Source organism: Ceratotherium simum, chromosome 25 (assembly GCF_057802395.1).
Source record: "Ceratotherium simum simum isolate JZ-2026a chromosome 25, ASM5780239v1, whole genome shotgun sequence".
NCBI classification, from domain to species: Eukaryota; Metazoa; Chordata; class Mammalia; order Perissodactyla; family Rhinocerotidae; genus Ceratotherium; species Ceratotherium simum.
In genome coordinates, this window is record NC_141924.1 from 20,709,129 (window position 1) to 20,736,617 (window position 27,489).

At 44.1% G+C, this 27,489-nt stretch overlaps 1 protein-coding gene across 1 annotated transcript in view; it reads left to right on the top strand.

The window, feature by feature from the left end:
- PAH (phenylalanine hydroxylase) overlaps positions 1–27,489 on the top strand; it is a 68,490-nt gene that overhangs the window by 21,014 nt on the left and 19,987 nt on the right. Inside the window, exons 4-5 of the mRNA XM_004418036.3 lie at positions 13,523–13,611; positions 25,713–25,780. Coding sequence (XP_004418093.1) covers positions 13,523–13,611; positions 25,713–25,780 — 157 coding nt within the window. The remainder of the gene's footprint in view (positions 1–13,522; positions 13,612–25,712; positions 25,781–27,489) is intronic.

Below are 27,489 nucleotides of genomic sequence, written 5' to 3' on the forward strand. Positions count from 1 at the left end.
TCATAGAGTAGTAGGCTTTTCAGATTGACTTCTTTCACATAGCACCATGCATTTAAGGTTCCTCCATGTCTTTTTGTGACTTGATAGCTCATTTCTTTTTATCACTGAATAATGTTTCTTTGTATGGTCGTGCCACAGTTTATCTATTTACCCACTGAAGGACACCATGGTTGCTTCCAAATTTTGGTGATTATGGATAAAGCTGTTATAAACATTCACGTACAGGTTTTTGCATGGACATGAGTTTTCAACTCATTTGGGTAAATACTTAGGAGTGTGGTTGCTGAGATAAACTATTTTTTTTCTTAAATAATCAAAAAAAATTTTCTATTGTAAAATTAAAAGGTTTTTTTGCCAAAACACTGAAGACTTTAGGTCAAGAGGATTTTAGGCTCTGTAGCTGAAAATAGCATTTTAATAGGCATAGGTGCTTTAAAATGAGACAAGATCCACCTCTTTGCACAGGCTATTGAAACATTTTCTAAAAGATACCTCCAAGGCTTTCCTAGGAGATCTCTCTTCTCTTCCTGCCCTCATGCTCCTGTGGCTATAACCAAGACAAGGAAGTCCATCCCAGGGTTCTGCCCTTGCTGAGGGTGGACAGCCAGGCACATGGGCTCAGGTCCCTGGGGGGGTGGGCACTTGGAATTCCTACTCAGATCAGTCCTATCTGCCTTCCTTCCCCTTCCACAGCCCAAGCTGCTTCCTGATGACTGCCTTCTCTTGCTTTTCCGGCCACCTGCTCCCAACAGGAGCTGCAGGCCCTCAGGACAAAGCGCCTGCCGGATCCTGGGGCAAACTCTGCCTCTGCTTGGAGCAGGTGGAGGCCGGGCCAGCTGGGGCCCTGGAGTAGGAAATCAAAGCAATTGACAGGCAGGCAGGCGGCCCCTTGGGGAGCCAGGAAGATGTATGTGGATCATCCGAAGGGCTGGCAGCCTGAACTGGAGGCTCAGAAAGGAGGTTCTTAAGGGGAATGTGGAAGAATAATTAGGAGCCCAGACTTTAGAACCAGGGTGCATCACACTTGGTGTGACTTTAGGCAGAAGATTGACCTTCACAGTCTCCCACTGTATCGAATAGGAGTAACAAGAGTCTCTGCCTCACAGGATTAATGAAATAACATGAGTGGAGCGTTGAGGACAACGCAGAGCATGTTCGAGGCCTTATAGATGTTCTCTGTTCTTACGGTTATCATCACTGTCGTTACAAATAATGGCCTGAGCACAGGAGCCATGAAAAGCCAGCCTGTACACAACTACTTTTTCAGAGATTCCCAGAACTGCAAAATGACCTCAGAGGTCATGCAGCCCGACAGACTCCTTCATTTTTCATTGTGAAAAACAGAGGCCATGACTTGCCTTAAGGCACAGAGGGGGTTCTGTGCAGTTGTGGGTAAGCGTGTGTCGAGCGCTACTCTGTGCCAGGCACTGTGCTAGGAGCTGGAGAGAGAGAGGGTCAACACTGCCTGTTCTTAAGGAGCTCACAGGCTGCCAAGGGTGACGACACACCCAGGTGAATTAGTAGAGGGACAGGTGCCATAATGGAGACCAGGCTGGTGGAATTTGGCCTCTTTTCCACTGCTTAACTCCGAAGACACAGCAAGTGTGAAAGTGAAGAAGCCAGTGTTCTCACACAGAGGTATCATGTGATCAGTGTCAGGCTTATCAGAAGCTGAATGAAGCAGACAGAGGCTCAATTCCCTGGCGGGGCGTTGATATTTGAAGTTGGGTTGACATTTTACCTAGTGAAGAAAAACTGCTAAGACCAACTCTTTAAAACAACACTTTTTGTGACCCTTATTTCTTCGGATGGGTGGTCACTCCATCCCATCCTGGCTGCCCCTGCCTAACACATTTTCCTAACTTCATGTCCACATAACGGAACTGCTGCTAGAGACGCAACTGATGCTGAAACAGCACAGCTTGCGTCTGCGAAGAGAGACGGGCCTTTTGGGTTTCTGGGGTCGTTTTTGTGGACTGGAGTCTGGGCCCAGAAAGAGATCTTTTTAGAGGAAACAACCATCCCTTTGCAGAGTTGTTCTTTCTGTAGAACTTAGAGGGAGAATGATTAGAGGAAGAAAAGCATCATCATAGAGCAGAAGCTTTGATTCTTTCACTCGACAAAATGCCCTTTCTATTGAGGGGCTCAGATCTCAGGGGCGAGTCTGACAGCAGGTTGAAGTGGGAGATCTGAACCCCTCAAATCAATTAGGCTAAATCACTTTCTAGTTTTTAAACCATTCAAAAGGCCATGTGGGTAATAGAAAATGAAACTTTTCAGTTTCTTAATTGCTAAAGTTCCCCACCCAAAACAGCTTAAGGGAACGTTAATTATGGTGACATGTTAAAGAAATCCCAACCTCCTAAAATGCCTCCTGGAGAAGCTGATGTGAGTTTAATAGGATTTTAATCCAGAGAGTCTTTTGAATACTTGAGGTCTATTCTCCTGCTATCCTCTCTCCTGATGACCTCAAATCCGTCTTCAACCCAACATGAAAGAGCATTAATATCTTCCATCGATCAACCTACTAATCCTTTTACCTTTCCCTTTGAGTTTTCTGCATGACATTACACTTAGGGGGGGATGGAAAATTCCTACATGGAGACAGATTGCAGCCAGGAGAAGCAGACGGACAAAATGTCTTGGGTAGACAGAAGTATAGGATCACCACCTTTTGAGAAATTTATCTGTTTGGAGTTATTTTCCAAGAGCAAATGGACATTGAGTGGATTTTGTTCAAATTGTGGGATTATAAGGGTCCTGGTGTGGAAGCAAAGTGAGTCCAGACAGCCAGTACAACTGTATTTTCTGTGGGGAGCAGAAAGGCTATTTATTTATTTATTCATCTATCTATCTATCTATCTATCTATCTATCTATCATCTATCTATGTACTACCTATCTATCTAGCCTGGGGCACTTATGATTTTATTTGTCTTTTTTAATTGGATCAATTCCTGAAGCAATGATTTAAGGAAAAAAATTATTGCGAGAAGACAAAAGCAACGTCATTGGACTTATTCCTTCTGTCTTATACGCCCCTCCCCCGTCCCAGCCCTCTTGAGTTTTTTCTTTTTTTTTTTTTTAAAGATTTTATTTATTCATTTTTTTCCCCCCAAAGCCCCAGTAGATAGTTGTATGTCATAGGTTCACATCCTTTGAGTTTTTTCTTTTCTGCCTCAATGTTGCTGCCCTGAAAAGCAGCTCCAGGATAAGGCTGAAGTTTCAGCTCAGTTGTGGGAGAAGGAAGGATAAGATTCCTTGGAGGAGTCTGAAAAGCCCCTAGGATTGTCGGTAAAAAGGTACAAATGCGTGTGCATGCGTGTTTTTTAAGAGAGAAGATTTTCAAAGGCGTCGTGGTTCCAACAGAGTTGAGATTCCTTAGAGAGAAGCTGCTTGGGGCAGGAGGGCGCTCCAGATGGCTGGGGAGCTTCCCCCTTCCACCACCTGTGCCTGCCTTCTCTCTCTCCCTTCTTCCCTTTGTCCTCTTCTTAATTCCATTCCTTCTGCTATGCGTGCATTTCACTTGGCCCTATATGTGCCTCTCAGGGCTGTGGATGCTCATGGCCCTGGGTCTACAGGAGACCAAGAATCTGCATGTTCATAACAACACACAGGATTGACAGCCTTTTTCAGTCTACCTGGATGCTTGCTGGATGTGTCGATGTTGCCATAAGTCCTGGCAGCTGGGGATGGGACTTTTGTTTCAGCAGACTGCCTCATTTAGACAAGCAGACCCGCAGTTCAGAGGATAAGCCCATTCCGGGGGAGGTGGTACCAACCCCAGAGCTGGAAGCTGGTCTAGGGCTTGCTCCCTTGCGGTCTGTCAGAGGCAGCTCTATTTACTGGCAAGGGAAGATCCAGAGCAAATGCTGTTTCTGTAGCCCAGTCTGTTTGCCAGTTCGCAGGGCTTAAAGCTAAGGAAAATCATAAAATTATAAGCAAGTTCTCATTCTAAGAGGGATTCCTCGTTTGTATACCAAATACACTGTTTTCAAAATTCTTTCCCACTTAGATGGTGTCACGTAAGCCTTGCCACAGCCAATTCAGATAGCTAGAGCAAGCAGATAACATTATTCTCATTTTCACTATTAGGAAATGAGACAGAGAGGTAAACTTGAACGGGATCATGGATTTTGGAGTCTTCATTGTTCCAGTTCAATTCCAGGGCTGTAGCTGGTGGGCCGAGTTGCTTGCTCTCTGCAGGCCTCCTCCTCTCATCTGTCAAGTGCAGACATCTCTGTGCCACTGTGGTTGTGTGGATTCTGTGATATAATTTGCATAGAGTGCATGGCATGAAGCATCCATGCAAAATGGCCTGTAAACTTATCCGTGAGTCCTTCCTGAGGATACCCGATGAATCTTATGGTTGAGGCAAGGCCAGAATTCCCAAACTCCTCATCTGTGAGAAGGAAAGGCCACCATGGCATTCTATTTGGGTCAATCCAAAAGATTGTGAAAGTTACAAGGAATTAGACTGAGAACACATTTTCTCTGGGTGACAGGTGTATTCCCTCAGTTGAAGGAGGTAAGAGGATATGAAATGATTGTAACTGAAGGTCAATTTGCCATTCATGTTAGATTGAGAGGGTATCATAGTGACTCAGAGAGAGCAATGAATTTAGAGTTAAAAACCAGTGGTACACTGCCAGTTAGATTTGAAATCCATCCAACCCCTTGCCAGCTGAGTGACCTCACTACCTCTTCTTCTTCCTCTGTGAAATAGAGCTAAGATTCACTCTGCCACTTTCTAGGGTCATGGTGGGGGGGATCATGCAAGATACTCTGAACGTTATGGAGTTTGATTAATTGAACTTGAGTTTGAATAGGGCCTTGATCTCAGACATCCTTGGGCCTCAGTAGGGAGGGAGCTCTATGCTCTATAACCCCAGCCTAATATCAGGCTATCTACCACCACCAGCAACGTGGACGTGGACGCTGGCCAGACTAATATTGGGAGTTGGTGGCAGCCACCCCCTGATTGGGGCCAGCCTCATCTAGCAGCCAGGGAGACAACTTCATATGTGGGATGATGTGAGGTGCCCTGAGAATAATCTCTGATTTCCAAATATTACTTCCTGTGAACATGATTTTGTCCACTTGGCTGTGTGTTATATTGGAAATAGCCTTGGTCTAGGAGACAGAAGGTCAGCTTCTTGTGTGGGTTTCCTTCCTTCTTCCCTCCCTCCCTTCCTCCCTTCGTCCTTCCTTCCGTTATTTTCTTCTCTTCTTCCTTACCATTCTGACAACACCCATTACCAAAACCAGTAGGCTCTTTGTGTTTCATCCTCTTTGAGATTTTTATAGCATTTGACACCATTATCCTCACTAGAATTCTTTAGTATTTTATAAATTATGTGGCCCTTATTTGTTAAAATCCTGACTATTGGGGTTTTCTTCCTTTTTCTCTTACTACTCTTTCTCAAAAGCCAGAGTCAGCTTTGCCACCTTCTTCTCTTTCATTCACATTTATGCCCTAATTCAGCTGATCATTCCTTCATGCTACTTGTATTTATTGAGCACCCATTCAGTGTCAGCTGCATGAGAGGGATGCAGGAGGGAAAAAAGACACACATGGTGACTGGACTCATGTGTCTTATAATTTAGTAGGTAGTTGCTCTATGGCATTATATATGCAGGGATGGGGCAGTGTGGCATGTCTCAGGAGCACTGAGGAAGTACACTTAAGCCAGTCTTGGTTGTGGGGGGAAGAGGGGGAGCAAGGCCAGGCAGGGGCTCCTGGAGGGCAGACAGACATTATATGGAAGAGGCTGTATACGTTTCCATGTCTCCTGCCTGATCCAACATAGGTTGACCATAACTCCAGTTGTAAGTGGCAGGTAATCAGATCTCAGTGTAATGTGAGCTCTCAGCAAACAGAATTCGGTATTTGGGGATAGAGTGGGCAACCTACCAATAGATATGTTTATGACATATGGGACATCTTAAAAAGGATATCAGGAAAAGAGTTCCAATTTAGGCTGCTGATTGAAACAAATGACCATATAGGTCATTCTTTTATTTATTCATTAGTTCACTCCTATCCATTCATTCATTCCATCCACTTATTCATTTCAACACATCTTCCCTCTTTACTTCATGCTAGGTCCCTTTTATTCATCTGGTTCTCACTCTCATTTCAACATGTGGCTGGAGAAACAAATGCTTTGCCCGTCATGTCAACGATAAAAGTAGGCCTTGAACCTACCGTGCCTCTGCTCTGTCCAGGGGGAGGAGGGAAAGAGCTTGGCACCGTCAGCCAGCATTTGGCTCACTCATTCTTGCCAAGGCCTTCCTGAAGGGTGTTCCTTCTCCACAAAGAAAGCAGAAGCTCCTTCAAAGAGAAAAATAAAACTCTCTATAGTCTTCATCCTGCAGGACGTTGGCATGCCATCCCTTCTCCCCCTGGGAGAGCACAGCCAATGCTTCTCTGTGGGGCTGGAGGCCATTGCCTCAGAGGAGACACCCAGGAGCCTGGGAGGAGGGGAGAAAGCACCCTTCTATTTTGGGCCTAGGAGACGGAGGATTTATTGCTCTCTGTGAGACAGACTGGAGGCAGAAGTCTGGGGCAAGCCTGGGTGCCTCGTTGGCTAAACCCTGGGGCTGGTGAACGTCTGGGGAAGGGAGGGGTTAGATGAGACTCAGCCTGCACCTTGAACTGCTATAAATTTAATAGGCCTGCTCTGACCCGCTGGCCAGGAAGCAGGCTCCAGCCAGGCCTGTGGGGGCCTTTTGCTCAGGAGCACTCCTGAGCCAGCCGCCCCTTGGCATCCAGGCTGAGCAGTTGACCCCAGCATAATGAGCCCACGACGTGGGTGTTCAGGGCCAGCTCTCCCCCGGACTGCTTCCCTTGGAGCCAAATCAATATTTATTAATGATCTGTGCCCCCTGGGTGCCTCTGGCTTCACAGAGGGCCTCTGTTGCACTAGCCTGCCCAAGTCATTCATTAACTGCTGGGCCCAGCAGCCCGCAAGGCCACGGAGGGGCTCACAGAGGCCAGCCCACCGGGGAGGTATTTGCAAAGGTCATTAATGAGCTAATCTGATTTAACTTTTCAAAACAGAGGACTGGGTCGCTGGGGTCAGTCTCTATTCCCAGCATTGTGAGTGAGAGCGGGTTGGGGGAGAGGCCGGAGACCTTCACTGAAGAAGGGAAAGGAAATGTGAAGATATCTTTGAGGAGCCAAGAACTTAAGTGTTAAAAAGTGACTAGCCCTAAGCCCAGGGAGGCTTGGGATGGAAGGTGGGAGGGCCCGAGCTGTCCTAGGGATTTTCTTCAAGTCTCTTTAGATTCCTATTGTAGCATGTCACCTCCTTCCCCTCTCCTGTGGGTGAACAGGAATCTAAACTAAAGGACCCTCCAGCCCGCCCCCTGCCCCCCACCTTATTCTAAGGCAGCACAGCACAGCGGTTAAGTACACAGCTGCAGAGTTCTAATTCCGGCTCAGCGAGCCTAGTGATCTTGAGCAACTCCCTTCATCTCTTTGAGCCTCAGTTTGCTTATCAGTAGAGCAGAAATCATAATGGCTACCTCCTAGGAGTGCTCCTAGGAGATGATGGAAGTAAAGTGCTTAGCACAGCATCTGGTGCATCCTAAGCTCTGAAAAACTGTGACTTTCAGGGAAAAAAACGTAGCTATAACTTTTTGGCTGGGAAAATGGGAAAATCCTAGGTGTGGAGGATGGGGACACAAGGATGAACTCCAGCCCTGCCACCAGTTGACTGTGTCACCTTAGTTACTTAACCAGGCAAGTGTGTCTAGGTCTTTGTGTGTGTGTGTGAGGTTCAAGGTCGACCTACTGCGGGTCAGTTGCTTCTTACCCCAGCCAAGGAGGCAGTTGGGGGATTGGCTGCCTCACCCATTTCACAGATGAGAAGCCAGAGACTCAGGAATCAACTAAGTGGCTCAGAGTCACACAGTTTCTGGGTGGCAGAGATGAAACTGGAACACAGACCTGCCGGCCTCAAGTCCAGGATGTGCATACCCTTTGCACAGTATAAAGTGTAGGTATGAATGTGGAAGCTTGGTCCTGATTTTCTCTGGGGTCCTATGCACACACACACACACAAACACCCAGAGACACCTGCCTTTAGCCCCTGGTGTCCCCACACTGCTTGCTTCACAGCTCTGCTCAGGTCGGCCTCTTCCCAGGACGTGAGCCATGTCAGGACCTTGATCCTCGCCATCCTCCAACACCCGGAACTTGCCTTTCCTGGATCTCGTTTCCTTAAGCTTTTCCCTTCTCTCCAAGGTGACAGCTGGTGAACTCCTTCTCTTAGTCGTTAGGCCTGGCCTGGGTCTTGCTTCTACCCAGATGACAAATAGGCTCTACCCAGGGTGTCTGGGAGATGATGTCTTAACCTCAGTGAGGTCTGGGGAGAGGACAGGGGAATAGATTCAGAGGTAGTGCTGGGCTGCTGGCTGGAGAAAGTGTGTCCCAGGCTGTCACCCATTATCACTTGGCTCCTATAGTGATGACGATGAAAGTGGTAACAATTATACCCAATCCGTGTGAAGTACTTGATGTGTGCCAAGCCCTGTTCTCAGCCCTGTTCATGCATCAGCTCATTTTAATCCTCACAAACTCGGGAACACACACTGTTGTTACAGCCATTTTGCAGATGGGACACTGGGGAACGAAGATGTTGAATGATTTGCCCAAAGTCCCAAAGTTAAAAAGTCATAGAGGCAGGATTTGGACCCAGGCAGTCTGGTTCCAGAGTTGATGGGCTTGGCTGCCAAGCTTTGCCACTTCTCCAGCCTTCCTGTGTTCTGGGCCTTTTCTGGATGGTGACAGAGCCCAGAAGCCACTGGACGCCCCTGGACTTGAGTGAGTGCCCTATGGCCTCACAGTGCCACCTGGGAATCCCTGGCAGTCTCTGTGACAAGGGCCTGGGACTTGGTGGGCTGCCTTGACCTTCGTCTCCTCTTTGCCAAGACTTGAATACTTTGAGTCTTTGTAACCTTCTCGAGTTCTTTTTTTTTTCTATCAAGAGGTCTGAACTAAGCCATGTGTTCCAACTAGTGGTTTCCTTTTGGAGGACGGAAAAAAAAGGCACCCAGAGCTGAAAATATGCTGGTTCTGCTGCCCTCTGGCGTTCGGTTGAGAGCCAACCAGCAGGCACAGCTCTGAATCAAGGTGGGGGCGGAAAGGCTTCTAAACGTGGAGAACCCTATTTCTTTGGTGAGCAGAGAAAGGGGAATGGTCGGAGCAGTGCATTTTGGGAGCTGAACATATGTAGAGACTCTACTTCTAGAAACAGGTGAGGTTGACACATTGGTTGCACTGGAAGTGTGTCTTCATGTGTCCCCTGGCCAGCCTCAGCCCTTCACAGGCATCCACAGGTCTTGGAGTATGAAACCCAAGGGATTGCAGCAACAAGTGAATCCAACGCTCCACATTTTATAGAGGGGAAACTGAGGCCCGAGATGAAAAAGCCTGTTAATTTCAGAGCTGGGCTGAGAACTGACTTCTGACTCTGCTTTCCCTTCTTTCCTCCTCCCCCTCCTCCTCCATTTCTTCTTTTTTATCATCATCATTAAAATCTTTGTCATCCTAAGTGCTGAGCACTCACTGTGGCCAGTCGCAGTGCTAAGATGGGTCCCATTTGTCGTAGTATTTAATACATGCAATAATGCAATGGTATCGAAAGAGAGTTTTAATCCATTTTGTGGATAAAGAAGTTCAGGCTCTGAAAGATATAATACTTGCTCAATTACACAACAAAATAAGTGGCAGACTTTCTAGCCTTGCTAGAAGACTTTCTCCTCTGCTCTCTGGGCTATGTTGCACTAAGGGCAGAGTGAAAAAAAAAATTCCCTGGAGCTGATAGCTGAACAATAATAGTATTTACTATGTGCCAGGTTCTGGGTTCAACAAATCATATACATTAACTCGTTTAACTTCATATCGTTCCTATAAAGTAGTACTTTATAGTGCTATTATTATCCCCATGTTATAGATAGGAAGACTGAGGCACAAAGAGGTTTAATAATTTGTTCTGGGTGCAGAGACAGCATTCCAGCCTGGGCTGTCTGGGTCTGTGGCTCAGGCCCTTAATCATTGCTGGACTGGCTCTCCCTGAGACAAACAGGGAACCAGCTCTGGACTAAGAATGGACCCTGCTATCCCAGATCCCCTTGAGCTATGGCAAGGCAGTATCAGGTCACCAAGATCCTCTCCCTGGGGTCTGGAGCCAAAGGATGTCATATAAAATGTGTCCCCACTCCTCTCCATCTCCTTACGCTGCTTCCTTCTTCAGGACCTTCCTGGCATTGTTATATATTTAAATTTACTTATTGCTTATTTCGCAACCCTCCCCCCCCCCCCCCCCCAGAACGTAAGCACTGCAAGAGGTGAAGATTCCATTGTGTTCACCTCTCAACGTCCAGGGCCTGGTCGTACTAGGCACTCAGTATGTATTTGTGGAATCTCCTCTGGCAGGTCTAAGGGTCCTCCGAGTCGGAAGGTGGTGCAGCAAGAAAGGGTTGCCCTGTTTCTGGGGGCAGTTGCTACTGCCGGATTATGGATGATTCCCAGGCAAAAGAAAGACGACGGATGAGTGGGGCAGGGAGGCCTTGGAAGTGAGGTGATGGGATGGCAACATTCTGGGGAAACAGAAGTGGTCTCAGAGGAGATCGTGAGTTGACTACAATATTGGATAGGGAATTGACCCCATTTCCAGTGCTCACAATAGAGGTCCATTGTGTAAGGCAAAGCACTGGACTCAAGGAGAAAGGAAAGCTTGGGGAGAAGTTCAGGTGACAAAGTAAGAAGCCAGGTTCCCTGCTAGGTGAGTGGAGCATGGTGCTGAGTCATCCCAGACTCCAAAGATCTATGAAGGGACTTACCCTCAGTTCCTTAGTTCCCTCATCTGTAAAACAGGGATAATAATAACACCTACCTCGGGGCTGTTAGGAGGATTGGGCGAGGGAGCGTATGTGAAGTGTTTAGGGCAGTGCCTGGCATATATAAGCGTTAGCTGGAATTACCACGACAGTGTCTGCTCCTGTTATTGCTATCACAGGGAGCTGATCTTGAGAAGTGGGCTGGGCTTAGGGGCAGGGAAACTTCTAGAAGGGCATCTGCAAAGACAGTTGGGCAGTCAGGCTCCAGAGCCAGCCCTCCTAACGGTGTGCTCTGCTCCCCCGCATAAGCGGCAGGATGCATTCGTGGTCAAGACCCAAGACCACGGAGTCAGCCAGGCCTGAGTTTGAATCCTGACTCCACTGTTTCCTAGCAGTGTGTGTATTTGGGTTTGCCACTTAACCTCTCTGTGCCTCAGTTTCCTCGTTTGTAATATGGGAAGACCAATGGTACCCACCAGTAATATAAATAGTAGGTAAAGTATTTGGAACGGTACTCAGTGCTGATTTTTTATTATTAAGATAGGCAGTAGAGATCTTAGCATCTCAGATCTATGAAAATAGGCTCTAAATGGACCTTTATTGATGTTGTTGAGATGAGCATCTCTTTGTTTTGGTGGAATGCAGCTGATTCCTGTCTGATGCTCTTACGTATCCACCACAGATGACATTTTCCCAACTGGCCACTAGGTGGCAGGCATGTTCTTTCTTGCCTGAGCAGGGCCAGAATCAGAAATCACATGCATGAGATGGAAAGCAACTTGTTTTTATGGACCAGACCCTGGGCTGCGCCCTTTGCCTACATTCTCATTTACTCCTGGCAGCAATCCTTAGAACAACAGAGATATTCCACCAAATATGCTAAGCACCGTGCCCGGCACGTGGTAAGGCTTCAAAATATGTTGGCCGTTCTCCCTGTTGTTGCTATTACTGCAATGTTTACAGAGCTGGGACTGAGGCTGACAGGATAACTAGGCCGGTGGAGCCTGGATTCCAAGCCAGACCTGATTGACTGCAAGTTCGGCATCTTTTCTCCTAAATTTCGCTTCAGGGGAAGCATCAGACACCCGGGGCTCATTTCACAGCCCCCCATGGTGTCTACTTTTGCTTTTTGTCTGGTTTCTTTCTGGACCTACCACTTTCTTAGTTCTTGTGTGATCGTAAACCAGTTATTTAGACTTTCAGAGCCTCAGTTTCTCATCTGTACAGTAGATCATAATGCCTTCTTTATTTTGTAGATACTTCTGCAACAGCCATTAGACCAGAGTCGACCCTCTATGGATGGTGGTTGCTGTTAATGCCTTACAGGTTAACATAAGAGAGTTCATTCATTCATCCCTCCATTCATTCATTCATTCATTCCTTTCTTCTTCCTTTTTTCCCTCCCTCCTTTCCCTCTGTGCACCTGGAAGTACACCCATGGTTCCTGCCCTCATGGAACTGATAGTCTGAATTGTCCTAGTCTCTGTTCATTCTGGGGTTGGTTCCACCCCCAGTGTGTCTTCTTTCCTGTAGGCCACAGGGGTTTGGGTGCTACCACCTGTTCTTCTCCTGGGGTCCCTCTCAGTGCAGGACCCAGTCACTGTCGCTACACAACTCGGGGCCCCTCTTCTCCCCACTGTGCTGATTCAAAAGCAAGCCCACAGAGTCTTTAGGTCCTGCAAGGCACCATCAAACCTCAGACTACCTGACTCTGTTCATGCTGCTTCACCAGTGGCTTTCAAATTGGCTTTGGCATCAAAAGATTTTGCCGTGGTTCCCGGGGGCCCTTGGGAGGGAGACACATGGTAGGAAGATGGGGTCACGAGATGGGGTCTCATAGGCTTACCCTTGCTTACAGTAGAATAGCTCCAGCTTTATCTAATTTATATTCCAGGGTTATGTGTACTATTCTGCTGCTAAAGAAAACCATCAAAAACACTCCACTATGCTATGATAGGTGCAAGAGGTGAATTTTGAGACAATATTCAAAGAAGATCTTTAGGAACGAGAATATGTTTGGGAATGTGTTATAAAATTAGTTTCCGAGGTGCTAAGAGAAATAAGCCAGACAGTGAAAGACAAATACTGCATCGTAGCACTTATATGTGGAATCTAAAAACAGCAACAAAAAAACGTAAACTCATGGAAACAGAAAGTAGATAACCTGCTGTCAGGAGCTGGGACGTGGGGAAATAGCAGTTGGTAAAAGGGTACAAACTTTCAGTTTCAGGAGCTAATGTACGACAAGGTGAGTATAGCTGATAACAATGTCGTATAATTGAAATTTGCTGGGAGAGTAGAATTTAAATGTTCCTACCCCCCAAAAGAAGATAAATATGTGTGAGGTGGTGGATGTGTTAATTAACTGGATTGAAAGAATCCTTTCACAATGTATACGTCTATCAAATGACAATGAAGTACACTTAAATATCTTATATCTTTATTTGTCAATTATACCTCGATAAAGCTGATATAAGAAAAATAAATAAAATTAGTTTCCAAGGAAAATGGGATTTAACTTTTGAATTATAGTAATTTGGGGGCTATCGGGGACCCCCCTTGCCATCACCATTGACTTGACCCATGGGGGCCGATCCCACGCTTCTGACCCCAGTGAGGCCTTTGCCCATGTTCTGCCGGTCTGCCGCTCAGGCCCTTGCCCTTTCTGTGTTGCAGTGCCCTGGTTCCCGAGAACCATCCAAGAGCTCGACAGATTTGCCAATCAGATTCTCAGCTATGGAGCCGAACTGGACGCAGACCACCCGGTGAGTCCGTGGCTCTTCGGATGGGAGTCTTTCATTTCCTCCCCTCCCTCATCCCACTCCCACCCCACCCTTTGGAGCAGTGTGTCTTCAGGTGTTTGCCTGTACAACAAGCATTTATTGAGTGCCTACTCATACATCATCGCCGTCATCATCACGGTCATTATGATTGTTGGAGCAAATACGGACCACCATCTGGAAACTATTGTTAATGTATGATATAGGTATGTAAGTGTGCGTATACACACACACACGTATATGTAAACCATCTTTATTTCCGACTTTGTGCAATTACAGAGGTTTAATTCAAGTGCTTGGGAAACAGTAAACTGTACTAACAACTCTGACAGGTCCAGCAGGACATTGGGGAGTGGTGACATTGGAACTTGATCTTAAAAACTGAGTAGAAGGTGCTAGTCAAATAAGGAAATGAGAGAGATTATGGGCTAAGGGAACAGTATATGCAAAGGCCCAGAGTCCCGAAAGTATCTAGAATGTTGTGGAATGGCTGGCTGGTGTGTTAGGTGTGAGGGTCAGGTTGTAAAAGGTCCGATATACCAGACAGCGAACTCGGACTGTGTCCTGTGTCCTGTGGACAGGGGAGTGGGTCCTTTAATGGTTTCTGAGTAGAGGACCAGGGTGGGAGATTTTATGCCCCTTTTCTCTGGGACGAAGTATTCTGGGGAGGAGCAGCCCAGGCAGGGCTCCGGCCAGTTCTGACGGCCTTCGTAGGTGAGGAAGTGCCACTATCTTGTTGACCGTCCTTTATTTTCTGTCCAGGAAAATGGCTCCTTAACCTTTAAGTGAGTTGGAGGCCATTTTCATTGGCCATGGTTTAGCGTGACTCAATGGGAGTGTCTGCGTGCCATCAGGAGTCTGTTTTCTCCTCACGTCTATGTGGGTCTTTACAGTTGCGTAGGTTGGGAACTTGCTCTTCACAAAGGCTCTTTTCAGTAAGCAAAGCAGATGTTCCCATTTTCCAGACAGATTCACTGAGGTCCAATGAGAGTAAATGACTTTTCCAAGGTTCTGTGGTAAACATTGGGTCTTTAAACTCTTAACCCAGTGCTCACAGTGCTGGAAGACCAAGGTCTAGCCAGTGGCAGAAATTCAGGCCTTTTCACAGAAACAAAGAAAGAGCTATTTCTGGGGTAGGCTGGCCTTTTCAAATATGAACAATTGTTGCTTGTTCTAATTCAAACAGTAAACCCCTTAGAGTGGACTTGAAAATACAGAAAAGCATGAGGAAGAAAATGAAGATCCCATAATTTCAGTTATTTCCATTTTTCTTTTGATAGCACTCTGCAATTTTTTATACAATGAGAAAGTATTTTATAAACAGAAACAAAAGTGAATTCCCTCCTGACTCCCAGACTTCAAAACAGAAAAAAAAAATCACCTATTATCACACTGTCCTAAAATAACCAATATTAACATTTTGGTGTGTTTTCTTCCTCCTCTGTCTCTCCTCCTTCCTTCTGTCCCCTCACCTCTTTCTCTCTTGCTATATATATACATATATATACACACACACACACACATATATATAGATATATATACACACATACAGACTTTTTATTTATGCACTCATATATATATACATATGTGTGTATATATGTATGTATATATGTGTGTATATGTACAGATTTTTTTTAGTGCAGTGCCATAACTTACTAACTAGACCCCAATGACAATCGTGTAGGAGGTTTCCAGTCTGTGATGATTATAATAACTCTGCAGCGAATCTTCTCGCCTGGGCATCTTGATGTGGACTCCCCATAGCTTCCTTGATTCTTACTTGTGAAATTACTTAATCTAGGAATAGAAATTGTATTTAAGGCTCCTAATATACATTACTTAAATACCCTCTCCCCCCAAAGACCAGACGTAAAGTTGGAGGATTTTGACCCCCGTTCCATCTTCCTGGGGACGGTGTAGCTGCTCCTGTGGTGCCCATGGGTATAGATGCCCCTCCAGGAGAAGCTCTGTATCCCCTTTGACAGGTGTCTATCTGGGGCCTCTTGTCTGTGGGCTCTGGGAGCAAAGCATCTCCAAAGATATCCTTTCTCTGGAAAAGCTGCCTGGCTGCCTTTGACACCAACCACAAGCTCGGTCCATGAGGGTGTTTTCCCCTCTTGCTAACCTCCGGTCCTGCCTGAACCCCTGTCCCTTTCACTTGCCACCCTCTGCTCATTTGGGGCAGTGGGAGATGAGGCCAGGTCACAGACATGACATTTCCTTCCTTTATTGTTGTGTCACCTCAGAGGCAGACGGGCCTGGTCTTAAAACCCTCTGGAATCAATTTCTCCTTACGGACCCAGCCTGTGTCTTTGGCTCCCTGGCCTCTTAGTGTCATGAATTTAAAAAAATACAGTTTATCCTGTACACAGTCCCTCCGATGAGGAGGCCAGGCTCTCTCTGTTCCTTCCTGTGGTTTCTCGTCAGATCCCGAGAACGGATGGGCCAAGGACAGAGTAAACCCTCCAGGGTGCTGCCCCCCAGCCCTCCAGGCCTCACAGGCCCCGCAGGCCCTGGCCTCAATGTGCGAGGAATGACGCGGGTGTTCTTCCTGAGAGGACCGTCTGTTCCGCTCCGGTCCCTGGTGTTCAGACGATCTCATCTTCCCCTGACCCCCTGCCCTTGGCAGGATGCGCTGAGGTTTGACCCAGCATCTCACTTCAGGGCCTCCAAAACAGCGGCGTTGAGAAATGAGGTCAAGGAAGGTTGTCCCCAAACAGAGAGTAAAAGGCATTTGCCTTCCAGCGTTAAGGAAGTGGGGAAATGAAATAGGATAGCTGTATTCTTGTCCATCCTGTCTTCTTTCCTTTGTTGCCCTTCTCTCACCTTCCCTTCTGCCACTCTCCCTTTTTCCCTTCCCCAGACATTTACTGAGTGTACATTCATAGCGAACATTTCTTGAGCATGACTGTATGCCAGACATCGCGCTAAATGCTTTACCTTCATTTTTAAAACTTAAGTGTTATAACCATCCTGAGAAGGTTGTACTTTCTCAGGTTCAGGTGAGAAGTCTCAAGCAGAGAGGGCTGTGTGGCCTCACGTGTATGTGAACTGTGTCCCAGGCCATGTAAAGGAAAGGGGGTTGCCATGATTAGTTAGACATGACCCCTGCCCTCCAGGGGCCTCCAGTTGTGGCGTGGAGGGAGGAAGCGTGTCTACTCTTCCCAAAGGGATACCAGAGGAGACTGGGGTACAACTGTAAGCTTGGCAGACAGAATCCATGTGGGTCTGTTTGGTTTCCATTTCTAAAGTTGATTCTCCTTTCTCTGGCCGTTTCCCAGCCTCTGTACTCCTGTCCATGTTGTTTTCTTTACCTGGGATGCCTTTCCTTATCCTTCCTCCTGTTCCTTCCCTGTTGGCAAACCTCTATTTGAGGCCCACTTCCTATATCCTGGCCTCCTGAAAGCCTTGCACCTACCTCTTCCCCAGGCCAACCTTTTCACACTGAGACTATGGAAAGGTGTGCATTGGGTTTTATACTTTGAGCACAGAATATCAGAACAAAATAAATTCACTACCTCATGACCTGTAACCTCATAGGAGGCAAGAGATACACAATCGGCCCTCCAGATTCGTGGGCTCTGCATTGAAAGACCTACGATGGTTGTGTCTGTGCTGAATGTGTACAGATTTTTTCTTGTAGGTATTCCCTAAACAATACAGTATAACAACTATTTACATATCATTTACATTGTATTAGGTATTATAAGTAATCTAGAGATGATTTAAAGTATACGGGAAGATGTGCATAGGTTATATGCAAATACTACATGACTTTATATAAGGGACTTTATTTTTTTATTTTTATTTTTTTTTTGCTGATGAAGATTCACCCTGAGCTAACATCTGTGCCAATCTTCCTCTATTTTGTATGTGGGTTGCTGCCACAGCATGGCCACTGACAAGTGATGTAGGTCCACTCCCAGGAACCGAACCCTGGCTGCCGAAGCAGAGCATACTGAACTTTAACCACTAGGCCACAGGGCCAGCCTATAAGAGACTTTATATGAGGGAACATATGCAGATTTTGGCATCCATGGTGAGGGTCCTGGAACCTCCTGGATACTGAGGGACAACTGTTTATACAAGTGAAGGATCATATGCATAATTCCCAAACTGTAGTCTATAAAAAAAAATCTCATGATCAAAGGGAGAAACGCTGTATTCTAGAACCTCATTTTAAGCTTATATAAGTCCCATTATCTCATTAGAGACTTTGAAAAGTCCTGCAAAAATGAAATCCATTCAAGTTAATGTTTCTCATACTCATTTATCCATGGACCCCCTTTTTGATGCAATACCTAGAAACATTTATCTTGAAAGGTAGTGTTCCATGGAGCACAGTTTGGGTAATATTTGGTTAAATCATAGTGCAAAAACGTACATGATTAAACACTCGGTTTAATGAGTCAGATGGCGTGTGTTATGAGTTCTAAGCTCTCTGTGGACTGGAATAATCAAGGAAGACTTCTGGAAAGAGGGAGACCTGAGTCAAGCCCTCTAGTAGGCTAACAGCTTATCAAACAACCCCCAAATCTCCATGGCTTAACCCAATAAAAGTTTATTTCCAGCATAGGTCAATAGGGAAATTGCTCCACAAAACCTTGCAGAGATCAAGTCTCCTTCTGTCTAATGACTGCACCCTCCTCCAAGTCCTTGGAACCCTCTGCATTCTACCAGCACATGGGAAAATAGAGAATTGCTCCTGGGAGGTTTCTGTGGGCCAAAATTGAAGGTTACTCACATCACTTCACTCAAATTCCATTGACTACAGCTCAGTCACAAGGCCACTACTAACTGCAATAAAGACTGGGAAAGTAGTTTAGCAATGTTTCTCTGAAAAAAGGAGGGAGAACAGATGTTTGGGAGCATGAGCAGCCTCTGCCACACAGGCCCTAACCCCAGAGCTCCTTAGTCCAGTTTCCCTAACACCTGCACCTGTGTCTAGGCTGGAGCTGTGCACTAGAGGGCCTTTCTGGTGGAGAAAATATCAGCCAACACAACTCTCCTTCTGTGTTTATGTCTGCTTCTTGATCCAAGTCTTTCAAACTGCTTTTCAGTCTTTCAAGGTATAGGTATTGAGTTTCTCTACTCTCCAAAAAGAGCTTTGCTCTTCTCTAAGACCAGGGCTCTATTTCCAGTATTTCTTTCCTTTCCTTTTGCCCACCCAACCTTCTCCACCTGGGGGCTTGTCAGAGTCTATTCTAAGGGTCAGTCAGCCAATTGAGTCATCAAAGACTTGTTGCGCTCCTACTAAGTTGTTCTGTCAAAGCATAATTTTCAAAAAGTTAAAAACAACTGTCCTATATATATAGGACAACTGTATATAGTGAGCATCTGTCAAAGATCTATTGACTCAGTAGTGAGGGAACCAGCAAGATGACAAAGACGGTGCAAAGGAAGATACAAGAGACCAAAGTATATATGATCGTTGACAAATGGAATGCTGGAATACAATCACAAAGATGGATATGCAAATCTTTAATGTGCTAGAAGGCAATAAAGCCATAATCATGAGTGATATCCTTTCTACTGGACAGAAGTCATTTGCAACTTGATCATAAAATAAATATTTTGCAACTTATCAATCTTCTGTAAGTCAGCATCGAACTTTTAAAAGTCACTAACTCGTAAATTGTACATCAAACAAATATACCTCCCCCCAGAGCGTACAGCGAGCCTATGATCCTTAGACAGTGATCTACTATGACTTGGAAAAGGCGCCCAGTAACTTTTTTTTGCCTTTTTTCCCAAGTGCTGCATAATTTTTCTTAACAGTTCCTACTCAGGAGTATGCTATGCACTGGAAATCCAGTGATAAGTGAGACAAACAGCTTCCTGAGTTTAATAATTATTAACAAGTGTAATGATTGTCTGAAAGAGGAAACACTCAGGTTGCTGAGGGAGCGTATTGTAGGGGGAAACCAATAAACTTTGGAAAAATCGAGGAAGGTCTCTACAAGTGCAGTTTAAACCAAGAGGGAAAGACCGCGTAGTAGCTTGTTGGTGTCAGAGAGTGGAGAAAAGTATTCTAATCAAAGGGAACAGCATGTGTGAAGGCCTTAATGTGATAAAAAGCATGGCATGCTTAAAGAATTAAAGAAAGACCAATTTGGACAAATTTGCAAACATAGTATACAGACGAGTGGCTCAGCATAGAGTTGGAAACATAGGCAGGGCCAGATCATATAAAGTCTTGTAGATTGTGTTAAGGATTTTAGACTTTATCCTAAAAGTAAAGAGAAGCCATTGAAGGCTTTTAAGGAGGGGAGTGACCTCACCGGATCTGCATTTTCTAAGTTTACTTTGACTGAAGGGAGGAATGCAGAGAGGACACAAAGACAGACCACTTGGAATGCAGTTGTAGTAGTCCAGGCAGGAAATTATGGGAGTCTGAATTAAGGTATAGCAGTGAGAATAAACTGAAAAAGACAGACTCAAGATATGTGGAAGGAAGACAGGACAAAAATCGATTATTGGGGGCTGGCCCTGTGGCTTAGCAGTTAAGTGCGCACGCTCTGCTACTGGCAGCCCGGGTTCAGATCCCGGGCGCCCACTGATGCTCCCCTTGTCCGGCCATGCTGAGGTGGCATCCCACATACAGCAACTAGAAGACTGTGCAACTATGACATACAGCTATCTACTGGGGCTTTGGGGAGAAAAAGGGAAAAAAAAGGAGGAGGATTGGCAATAGATGTTAGCTCAGAGCTGATCTTCCTCACCAAAACAAAACAAAAAAATCGATTATTGGATGTGAAGGAAGGGAGGAGGAGACATGTAAAACAATGACTCCCAGGTTACTGGCTTGGGCAACAGGCATCGGAATCCCTTCCAGAATAGGTTTCTTGGCCTTAGTGGTGGTGACCATGGCCAGCAATGCAGAGTGGGTGAGGGGAGAGGGCGTGGTCAGCACCGCCTTTGTCTGTTGGTTTGCAAATCTTTGCCAGTGTCTACAGGATGGCAATGGCAGACACTTAACAAATACTACTGGGAACCTCTTGCCTCCTCTGTGCCATCCTTCCTCCATTTGGCTTGGGACTGATATAAGGCAAAAAGCCTCTCATTATTGGCCTGGAAGAAATGTAAATAGCAAGGTAAGAATTCTATAGATGTTGTTTAAAAAGCCCAAGGATGGGTGATGGTGCTCACTGACCCATTCCAGAATATATCCTTTTTGTGTTCTGAGCCAGACTTCTTGGTTTTTGGATTTCCCATCATTTTGCACAAATGCATCATTTTTTGAGTGTCTCCTTTGTACTCAGAATTTTACTTGAGGCTCTGCCTACATTACTTAATCTAATCCACCCAAACCTTTGAGGTAGCTACCATTAACTGTCTCATTTTGCTGATGAAGAAACTAAGGCTCTTAGAGAGGTGAACTGACCAACCTCAGGCCATACTCCTAGTGACTGAAAGGGTTAGTAATCCACCCCAACCTGTCTGATTTTAAAACCTCTGTTCTCCTCACTAGTCTAACCATGGCATTTCTGAGGTTTCATCTCAGCCATGATATCAAGAAATGGTGAAACAAAGGTCTCAGTCTAGAAGAATACACAGAAGACTTTTCCATATAGTTACCCTCTCCCCAAAACTCCCACAAAAACAAAATCACACACTTCAAAAGCCCAAGTAACAAAAATTCTGAGATTAAAAAAAGTAATTGTGTGTAGACTGCAGGTGATCTTATAACTTTGCATCCTGTAGAATTCTCTCCACTCTCTTTCATCCACTCCTCCCCTCTTCCCCCTCCCCTTCATAGCTCCTTCACCAACAATATATTTTCCTGTCAAAACATACTTGGTTACATGCAGTGCAACCAAAATTGCTGCTATTAGCTTAATTGAGACAGAGTGATTATAAATAAATTACATGCAGTGCTACTGAAATTGCTGCTATTAGTCTAAATTGAGACAGGGTGATTAGTCATCACCAACTGTAGCTTAATTCAATGTGTATTCCACGTGGCTGCAGAGGCCCTGTGGTCACCTGGCAGCCCAAAGGGTGCAAGGCCAAATTCCCAAGAAACGGACTTCAAGACTACAGCTCCCTTCCACTGGTAACTGAGAGGGCAGAAGTCCGTGCAGCCTAATTGGTAGGGTCCCCTTGCAGGCTGATGATGAACTTCTTAGAAACTTTGAGCTGGAAAGGACCATGGTTAGAACCCTTCCCTTCCCGTGTGAATCTGCTGCCACTTCCCGTAATGATTTGAGATGGATTTTTAATATTATTTTACTTTTTTCTAATTATTAAAGAAATCCACACTCACAATAGAAAACTTCAAAAGTATAACTAGTATAGAAGAATAAAACAGTGACTGTTTCTCATTTTTATAACATTTGTTAGACTTTAGAATATTTCTTCCATCATTTCATTTATATATTTATATATTCCCTCCAACATAGTTGATACCTACTGGATCTAAGGACTCTTTTTGAGTCCTAACTATGGAGATGTGTCCTTCGTTTAGCCCAGTAGACATGTTCCTAAAAGGGTATCTTAGTGCTGCTTGGAAATCAAATCATGTTGCCCAATTTTCTTACTGTATCATCCCAAAGCAACTTATCTTCACCCAGTAGAAGTGGGCCCAACAGTAGTTTTAAGTTTTAAGATTCCTAAGCTTTCCTACCTGTAATTAATGATTCAAAACCATTCAGTGCTCTAGGGAAACCAGTAGAGTTATACTTTGTAATAACCATGTCATAGAATCTTTTCTAAATTGAATAATTACTTAATTTGTCTGGGATTTAGGTTTGGAATAAAAAATGTATGGTAATTTTACTTTACTTTTCCAGTGTGAAACATTTGGATTTCTCTATTTTTCAAAATATATCCTAGGAAGCAAAGTAGAAAACTCCTTTCTTCCCTCCTTCCCTCTCTCCTTTCCTTCCTTCCCTCTTTCAACAAGTATTTGTAGTTCTTTCTGTATGTCAGACTCTATGCCACAGATTTTCAGGTGAAATTACATTAGATGCATGGACCCCTGGTTCTTTGGAATTACTGGTAGACCCTGATTTAAAAAAAACAACCAACCAACCAACTAACCAATCAAACAAAACAAAAAACAATATCTGAAATCAGGGAGTATTTATACTTTTAAAAGACTCCTTTAAATACTACACTCCATGATACAAGGCCTTGTTTATGATTCATTAACACTTTGGTTTGGAGGGATAGTGGGGCAGAGAAATTGCAAGCTAAGGTGGTAGATGTCACGGCTTATTGGGAAATGGTTGGAAGGAGCAAGGTAAGGTTCTACAGTAATGATGCTAGTCTCTTATCTTTCTAAAATTCAGATTATAATCAAATTTTTGTAAAATACCATTTTTTTCCAGCCTTATTGAGATATAATTGACATATAACATTGGGTAAGTTTCAGGTGTACAATGTGATGATTTGATACACATATATATTGCAAAGTGATTATCAAAATAAGGTTAGTTAACATATCCATCACCTCACATAATTACCATTTTTGTGTGTATGTGTATGTGATAAGAACATTTAAGATTTACTCTCTTAGCAACTTTCAAGTATATAATACATTAGATCCCCAGAACTTATTCATCTTATAGCTGGAAGTCTGTACTCTTTGACCAACATCTCCCCCTTTCTCCCACCCCACAGCCCCTGGCAACCACCATTCTACTTTGTTTCTATGAATTCAGACTTTTTATATTCTACATATAAGTGAGATCATACAGTATTTGTCTTTGTCTGGCTTATTTTGCTTAGCATAACACCATCGCAGTCCACCCATGCTGTTGGAAATGGCAGGATTTCCTTCTTTTTATAGCTGAATAATATTCTATTGTGTGTGTGTGTGTGTGTGTATATATATATATATATATATTTTCTTTACCCATTCATCCATTGACAGACACTTAGATTGTTTCCATATCTTTGCTATTGTGAATAGTGCTGCAGTGAACATGGGAGCAGATATCTCTTTGAGATCTTGTTTTCTTCCCTTTGGATATATACTCAGAAGTGGGATTGCTGGATCATATGGTAATTCCATTTTTAATTTTTCAAAGAACCTGCGTACTCTTTTCCATAGTGGCTACACCAATTTACATTCCCACCAACAGTGCACAAGGGTTCCCTTTTCTCCGCATCCCCACCAATGCATATTTCTTGCCTTTTTGATAATAGCCATTCTAACAGGTGTGAAGTGACACCTCATTATGGTTTTGATTTGCATTTCTCTGATCATTAGTGTTGTTGAGCATCTTTTCATGTATTTATTGGCCATGTGTATGTCTCGGAAAAATTTCTCTTTGGGTCCTCTGCCCATTTTTTAATTGGATTATTTGTTTTTTGGCTGAGTTGTATGAGTTACTTATACATTTAGGGTATTAACCCCTTATTAGATATGTGGTTTGCAAGTATTTTCTCCCATTCCATTGGTTGCCCTTTCATTTTGTTGATTGTTTCTTTTGCTGTGCAGAAGCATTTTAGTTTGATGTAGTTTTGCTTTTTTATTTTTACTTTTGTTGCTTGTACTTTTGGTGTCATATCCAAAAAATCATTGCCAAAACCAATGTCAGAGAGCAATCCTAAGAAAAGAAGAACACGGCTGGAGGTATGACACTACTTAATTTCAAACTATATTTCAAAGCTATAGTAATCAAAACAGTATGGTACTGGCATAAAAACAGACACACAGACCAATGGAACAGAATCAAGAGCCCAGAAATAAACCCACACATATATGGTCAACTAGTATTTGACAAGGGAGCCAAGAACACTCAGTGGGGAAAGGATAGTCTCTTCAATTAATGATGTTGGGAAAACTGGATATTCACACACACAAAAATGTAATTAGACCCCTATCTTACACGACTCACAAAAATTAACTTGAAATGGGTTAAAGACTTAAATGTAAGACCTTAAACGGTAAAATTCCATGATGAAAACATAGGGAAAATGCTCTTTTAATCAATTGGGATTGCCTCTGACTAGGGAACATGCCCCCTCAATACCAAAAGGTACACTTAAACTCTCTTCTCTCAGAAATGTGCTGCTTACGAATTGTTGGAGAAAGGCTGCCTGCAAGTCAGCCTCAGAGGAGAAATGATTGTCATCCTTCTTAAATACTGAGACATATTTCTCAGTTAGTTGAGCCCCTGCCACCTTGTAAATGTTGACAATACTAAAGTGTAGTGAAAAGAGCTTGGAACTGAGTAATTCAAGTCCTGGCCTCACCTTCACTTGACTCCGCTTCCCTGAGCCACTGTTGATTCTGGAAGGAAGAGATAATCATGCTGGTCTACCTTACAAGACCATTGTGAGAATTATAAATAAAAAAAGTTCCTAGCACACACAGACTGGCACATAGTAGGCACTAAATAAGTGGTATTTTTATAAGCTGCAATAGCAGCAAACATATACCTGTTTGTCCACCAAGAAGTTGGGCGGCAGTGCTAGACACTTGCCATTGGTTAGGAATTTAGTGGATATTGTATATTTTTCATCATAGACATCTATCCACTAACTCTGGCTAATTTAACAAGTTTACAAGTTAGAAATGCTATAGATGAGATTTCTTTTGTTTTTCTACTGAGATCATGTTGGTTTATAACATTATGTAAGTTTCAGGTGTACATCTTTGTATTTCATCTTCTGTATAGACTACATCGTGCTCACCGCCAAAAGTCTAGTTCCATCCATCACCGCACACATGTGCCCCTTTACCCCTTTCACTCTCTCCCCACTCCCCACCCCTCTGGTAACCACCAATCTCTTCTCCATATCTATGTGTTTGTTTGTTTATTTGTTTATCTTCCATGTATGAGTGAAATCATATAGTACTTGTCTTTCTTCTTTAAAACCTGTACACTGTTTGCACTTTGGAATCCCCTGGCCAAGAGGGTCACACTGAATTGAAGGTGTTGCTAATAATGTGTCATTCATAATATCTGGTGGGAGAGCATACCCTCAGTTTAACTGAGACTTTATTATCAGGGTATAATCAGAGGAAGACAGGTGCATGGTCAGGGCTCAAGAGCCCCCATTCAAAGCATGCAGAGATACGCCAGACCTCTCCCACCCAAGCCTTGAGAAATCAAGTGTCTCCTTTCTCCTAGGGTTTTAAAGATCCTGTGTACCGAGAAAGGCGGAAGCACTTTGCTGACATCGCCTACAACTATCGACAGTAAGTCTGCTCTGCTTGTTGCGGGGAGGAGAGAAGAGCACTCTCCTAGCCCTACCTGTCCCTTGCCCAAGGTTGGAAAATACCAGAATAGAGTGTCCCGCCTTCTGTGTGTGTGTGTTTAAACCCTCCCTTTAATAACACGTGTTTAAAAAAAAAATTGCCGCTAGACAAAACAAAATTACCCACTGCGCTGGGCCCAGCTCTCTCCCAAGCTTTGTTGTGTAATTACGCAGTGCTGTCTAAGTAATTATAAAAGGCCCCAGTCCCGAATAAAACAGCCTCTGGTATTCTCCGCATTAAACAGGGAAGAAGGAAAAAGAGAATCATTTACATTCAAGAAGGGGTTGGCTGCTTTACTGAAATAATGAATCATTTGAGGTTTTAGCAAGCCAAGCCTCAGCATTCTGCTTTTATCTGATCTGACCCAGCTGCGAAGGGCAATTTTAGGATAAGTTTATTTTTTTCTGTCTGGGATTCTATGCTCCTCCTCAACCCTATTTTAGCCAAAGGAAAATGCAAATATGGAATATGTTATTTGGGAAGAGAACTGTTTTGTTCTTTTGAGTCCTTAGGAGCTACAGAAATGCTACCACGGGAAACTAAGTGTTTTGGGGCCTGAGCGCCATCTCTGAGGTAAGGGCATGAGAAAAGATGTGAGCAAGAAGAAACTTAAAAGTTGACCAGAACACTGAGGTAGTGGTATTTGACAGCTTTGATAGAATATGAAGGAGATAAAAGAGCTCATAGGGCTCTGTATACGGAATACAAAGTTACCTTCCAAATGGAATGACTTTCAGAGAAAATGAGAACATTCCCTGCTCTGAATGACTCCTTGGTAGTGGAAGAATCCGGAACTGTGCTGACCTTGGTCAGATCTAGACCCATCTGGGCATTGGCTTGTGAAAAGCAGGAATCACAGAATATGGTGACCTCTCTTCCTTGCCCCCATCTTTGCCGTAGCGTGGTCAGGCACAGACCATCAAATACAGGGGACACCATCAAATTAGGTACAGACAAGAGTACTTCTTCAGATAGTCAATAATAATAGATCATATTTATGATCTCCTCACTAAGTCTGGGGCTTTGCTAAATGCTTTATGTTATTTCATTTAGTTTTATTAATAACTCCCCATTTTTCAGATGGACAAACTAAAGCTTAAAATAGTTAAAGTAACTTGCCAAGGTCATATAACTATAGGTGGCATACTCCAGTTTTGAACTCAGGTTTCTTTAGCTCCAAAATTGTTCTCAACGACTTCCCTTAGTGTCCAGGGACTCTCAGAGTCAGGAGATGGCACTTCTCCATATAATCCTGCTTAGGAGATGTATTCACTAACTTGTTGGCTGTTGGGATTTGAGGAGAGAAACTGATCCTCTTCAACCTCCTTTCCATAAAAACGTTAAACTTAATGAAGAAGTGTGAACTTGATTGAATGCCTCATCATCCTGGATGTTAATTAAATAAATTAAATTGATTATTGAAAACCATCCATAGATGGCTGGCTCTCAGAGGAACATTAGAGATCTTCCAATTTCCCATCTTTTATGGATGATTCCCAGGTAGTTAAGTGATGTGCTCAAGGTCATGTGGCTAGTTAGGGGCTGAACTTATTCTCAAATTCGAAGTCTATTTGAGCCCATCTCTTTTCAACTTTTGATGCTGTTTGCATTCCTTCCTTCTTTGAAATGGTCTCTTGTCCCAGTATCTG